This window comes from Nansenia antarctica (assembly GCF_963989245.1).
Source record: "Nansenia antarctica genome assembly, chromosome: 12".
Lineage (NCBI taxonomy): Eukaryota > Metazoa > Chordata > Actinopteri > Argentiniformes > Microstomatidae > Nansenia > Nansenia antarctica.
This window is the reverse complement of record NC_137682.1, coordinates 25,860,790-25,865,789: the sequence shown is the minus strand read 5'-3', so window position 1 is coordinate 25,865,789 and position 5,000 is coordinate 25,860,790. Positions and strand designations below refer to the sequence as shown.

General features: G+C 41.6%; 1 protein-coding gene across 1 annotated transcript in view; it reads right to left on the bottom strand.

Moving 5' to 3' along the window:
• si (sucrase-isomaltase) overlaps window positions 1–5,000 on the bottom strand; it is a gene marked incomplete at both ends in the record, with an annotated part of 69,759 nt that overhangs the window by 6,703 nt on the left and 58,056 nt on the right. The window contains 3 exons of the mRNA XM_080543668.1: window positions 3,957–4,045; window positions 4,541–4,665; window positions 4,802–4,858. Coding sequence (XP_080399794.1) covers window positions 3,957–4,045; window positions 4,541–4,665; window positions 4,802–4,858 — 271 coding nt within the window. The remainder of the gene's footprint in view (window positions 1–3,956; window positions 4,046–4,540; window positions 4,666–4,801; window positions 4,859–5,000) is intronic.

The window sequence follows — 5,000 nt, the reverse complement described above, 5'->3', positions numbered from 1 at the left end:
CCTCATCCTCCTCCTCAAATACCAACATATCCTGACGCTACAGCTGCAGGCTACTCATTTCACCACATCAACAGCCCCACATGAAACAACAGCTATAAAAGCGATAGTCACACATGTATCTCGGCCAATAATTGTGTTATTTTTGCTATACAGAAGGAGCGAAAAATACATGTACACTAGGTTAGTAAAAAGTAAAAGCCACCCTTACCTTTACGGAGACAAGATAGACCTGTTTGGTCTGTTTTCAGTAGGCTGCGGTCGCGGTCCTGGAACCCATGATGCTGACGTCCGATGTTCTTTCTTTATCCAAGATTGGATGAACGGGAGAGGGTCAAAAAATTGCCTTTTTTTGGGCGGCATGGTAGCTACTGTATGTATATACTCCTGTATAGCTAATGAATGAATGTTTGCTTCTCAATAATAGGCTAGGTGCACGATCTCACTACTTCCTGAAAGGCAACTGGTATATGAACATATCCTGTCTCACTCTATTGGTTTAATTGATTAATCAGCTGTGCACTGTGTGTTCCAACGGTTTACCGCACAGCTGATTAATCAACCTTTTGCTGTTGTACAATATTCTACTGCGCCCCATGGTGTCTTGGTGGTGAAGTGCAGGCAGTCAAAGGCCTACTGTCATTCACAGGAGATTAATGGTGCGCGTAGCTCTTTTGGAAAACGTGTTTATTTTACAATATTTATAATATAAATTAAATAATATTCATTACATTGACATTTTGATCAAATAATAGTTGTGGTAATGTATTATTAGCGACCCCCACAGATTTTTGATTTTACTGCCTTCATGGGAGCTCAGAGAGTCTCAGACCATCTCTATGGGAGCTCAGCTCCCATTGGCTCCCACATAACTCGAACCCTGAGTGTATCCGTTCTCCAGCATCCAGTCCTCTCCCCTCTCTCTACAGTCAGTTCAGCTAGTGACGACGAGGATTCCAGTCCAATCCTCTCTCTATAGTTAGGCCGTACAGTAGGTCGAAGTTTACAACCCTGCCACCGCTGAGACAATGTCATGTTGCCATGTGATGCTGCTGGTGAGTTTTTTCTTTTTCGGTCATTCACCTCGTCAAAACCACCACTAGGAGGCATCACTGAGCATGGTGGATAGGTTCACAGTGTTTACGAACATTGCCACCTGATTAATTATATGAAGATTAGCTTATGAATTGTCATTGGATATCATTTGCCACAGCACGCTCACAAAGCAAAGAGCTTCAGAGTGTGACATTCATTTCCAGCTCTGGCGCTGACCATGGCGTATTTCAGATGATTGAAATGATAACTTTCATGAATCCGTCAACATTTTTTACATGCCGTATGCAACGAGACGAGACGATGACGAGAATAAAACAAATAAACAGCTCTGACCACAACATCGTTGCATATTTGTCAGTATATCAATCTGACCACCCTTCGCATTTGGCTATTTGTCCAGAGCATGTTGTTAGATTATAGCAGCGTTTCCTCTATATGCATTGATTCGTGGCGGGCCGTCACAAATACATTTTCTCCGCCATTAATTGATTCAGTCCACTTTGATTCAGGCTGCGCAACGAGAAAGGCAGCGAGGTATTACGACCGGAGAACAGAAAAAAAGCAGATTGAAGCTAGATTTAGGCCGCTTTCAGACCTACATTTCATTCCGATTTAGGGTGTAGTAAGTTACAATTTGTTACAATGTTGCAATTAACCTCTCGTCTCGGTTTGTGTTGTGCGCGAGGCGACGGGCTTGCAAAACTGTTTTGTGATTGGTCCAAATTTAGCGGGACATTTGGATTTCAGGAAATCCCTCTCCTCTCCCTCTCTCTTCGCCCGTCGCCCGTCCCTTTAATCCCGTATCCTAATCGAAAATGGAACATCATCAGTGACGACTGTGGGTTATTGCATTTACTGCTGTTCTCTGGTTCATGTTCTTATACCAGTATTCATTTAAATGAACATTCGTAATGTATGTCTCTGATGTTCATGGTCAACTAAATCAGGCTATTTTGTGAAACAAATAATGTTCCCGCAAATGGGTTAACCGAGCAGTCTCGCACCTAACGCTAGCTTTCAACTATTCATAGCATAAAGGTTGGTCATAAACGACACAGTATTGGCAGGGGAAAAGAAAGGGAGTCGGAATTTTTTATTGACAACGGATTTACATGCTGGAAAAACACGCAGCTAAAATTCAGGGAACATTTGGACAATAATAGACACGTGCTGTGGTAATTACAGGGCAATATGCGCGGGGCAAAAATTATCTATTGCCTCTAAAATCATCACGAACAGAACGGCGGAGGTACGGGTAAGCAGGGCTCATGTCGGTGTCATCAAAGGTAAGAGTTGGTTTTCTTTAACTCAGCTGATGCATTACCTTGCTGTTGGTTGTTTACCAAATGCTCCATCTGACTGTCACACTGTGATTTTACTTGTGTAAACAGTTAATGAGTAACGTTAGCCGGTTTTGTGCGTGTACTCTCATGTAGGCCTACTTCGTATTGATGAGCTGATGATCTTTCATTGTGTGCGTGTGTGTGTGTGTGTGTGTGTGTGTGTGTGTGTGTGTATGTATGTATGTGACTGTCAGTCACAAGTTTATATTCTACGGATGTTGTTCAGTGCTGTACTCTTGTGTAGGCCTACTTCATATTCGATGAGCTGACGATCTTGCTGTGTGTGTGTGTGTGTGTCAGTGTCTTGGACGTATCTGTCAGTCACATGTATATTATATGGTAACCTTTGTTCAGTGCTGTATGTATGCGCGTTCCGCATGTTCTGCTGCAGCTGCCGCCTCGGGATATCTTGGTATTTGATCACCTTCTATATAAAATCACCTACTCGGCTGTAATGGCTTAACCGCTATTTAAAAAAAAAACATGTTGCCACCCTCTAGTCTTTGGTGAAAATACGTCTTTGTTTTGAGCGCCAGTGCGCGTTTCATGCTTTGCCCGCGATAACTGAACACCCCACCACTAATGTGCAAAATCCTGGAGGAAACACTGTATACCACCCCCCCCGCTCATCTACCCAGCGAAAATGTTGCCCATCAACTGAACTGTTACACTTGAGTTTATTATTTTGTCATTGTTTTCGTAATGATAAAAGATAATATCCAATTATATGGGTTAAGAGAGATTACTAGGCAAATTTAAGTGGGACACATTTGAACCTGTCCTGTTTGAATAACAACCTTTTATTAGCTACATTCCATATAGCTATATAGTTTTACTCCAAACCCATAAGGGGGAACAATGTGTTTATAATGTGTTTTAAATTCTGTGAATGATGATAGCTCTTTCTTGTCTTATATTCCATATCCTAGTGAAAACCACACATGATTGCTTGAATTACATTAATCAAAACAATTATGTAAAATAACTGCATGAAGGCTAAATATATTATTGCAACCAACTGGAAACAACTTAAATGTTAATTGGGATCTATGGTTTCATGATTTTTGAACAAATTGGTAGATTCCGTTATGTAGACTGCTAATCATGTAGTTTTGGACTAGATAAATGATCTTTGAGAAACAACATTGTATACCCCAGAACTATCATGTGAACTTCATGGATCTTTTTATTTGTTCATATCCCCCCCCCCCCTGCAATGTCTATAATGGTACGTGTATGTTTAATGTATTTTATGTAGGCCTACTTATTATTATTTTTATTTTTTTACAACACATATGCTAACTTACAATCCATAAAGCTAGCTTGATACTGCCACAAATTAGCTAAATAAACCAGAAAACATCTGTTAAATACACAACGGAAATAAGTTGTATTTCACGGCCGAGTAGGAGGGTGGCGCCTTTTTTCACTGTTTGTACTTGTATGTATGTATGTGTCAGTGATAGGTATTTTTGCATGTGTGTGTGCTTTCTTACATGTGTTTTGTTATGTGTGCCTGAGATCTGTGTATGCATAGTTGTGTGTAATTGATCTACTCACCGATTCCCTCTCCGTCATCCCAGAACACTGAACCGGTTGCAGTTCCATTGTCGCTCAGAGCAACAATCAGCCCTAGAGCATTTCTCCGACTGATAGAGAGAGAGAGAGAGAGAGAGAGAGAGAGAGAGAGAGAGAGAGAGAGAGAGAGAGAGAGAGAGAGAGAGAGAGAGAGAGAGAGAGAGAGAGAGAGAGAGAGAGAGAGAGAGAGAGAGAGAGAGAGAGAGAGAGAGAGAGAGAGAGAGAGAGAGAGAGAGAGAGAGGTGATTTCAGACTGGCTGGTGAAGGACAATTGCAAATATATGTCAGATGCAATGCATTATGGGAGATTATTTATACCTCTTTCTCAGGAAAGGTATTACTTTTCATGCTGCAGAGGTACACCTGATCCCCAACTACTGTCTGCAATCAATATCACGTCAAACAGAGCACACTCTGAGACTTGCACACACAAATGCACACACGCACACACACACACACACACCACACACACGCACACGCACACGCACACACACACGCACACGCACACACGCACACACACACACACACACACACACACACACACACACACACACACACACACAGACCTGTAGTGTGTGTTGCTCTCTGGTTTTTGCCAAGGAAGAATATAGCCTCCTCTCACGTGAAGGTTGATGTGGTGTAGATCTGTTGCCATGGTTACGGTCTCTTTTCTCTTCCCAACATATTCTGCCTGGATATAACCAGTGAACCATAAATTAGATTGACATGGTAGTCTGTATCTCCTAATGGCTGGAAAGAATATGGGTAATATGGGGCGTCCTGTGATGTGTGCCCAACAGAGGCCAACCTGAGTCTTCCTAACTTACTGTGTGATAGTCGTACCAGCGGTCATCTGGCAAATACACATTCACCTCTCTTGCACCCTGTTGAATATAGGATAGTGATAGAACAACTCTCTCACTGGAAATATCTTTTCAATGAAAAAATGCAATTCTACATTTAAACATCTTCCAATACTACATTTAAACATCTTACAATAGAACATTTAAATATCTTACACTACTA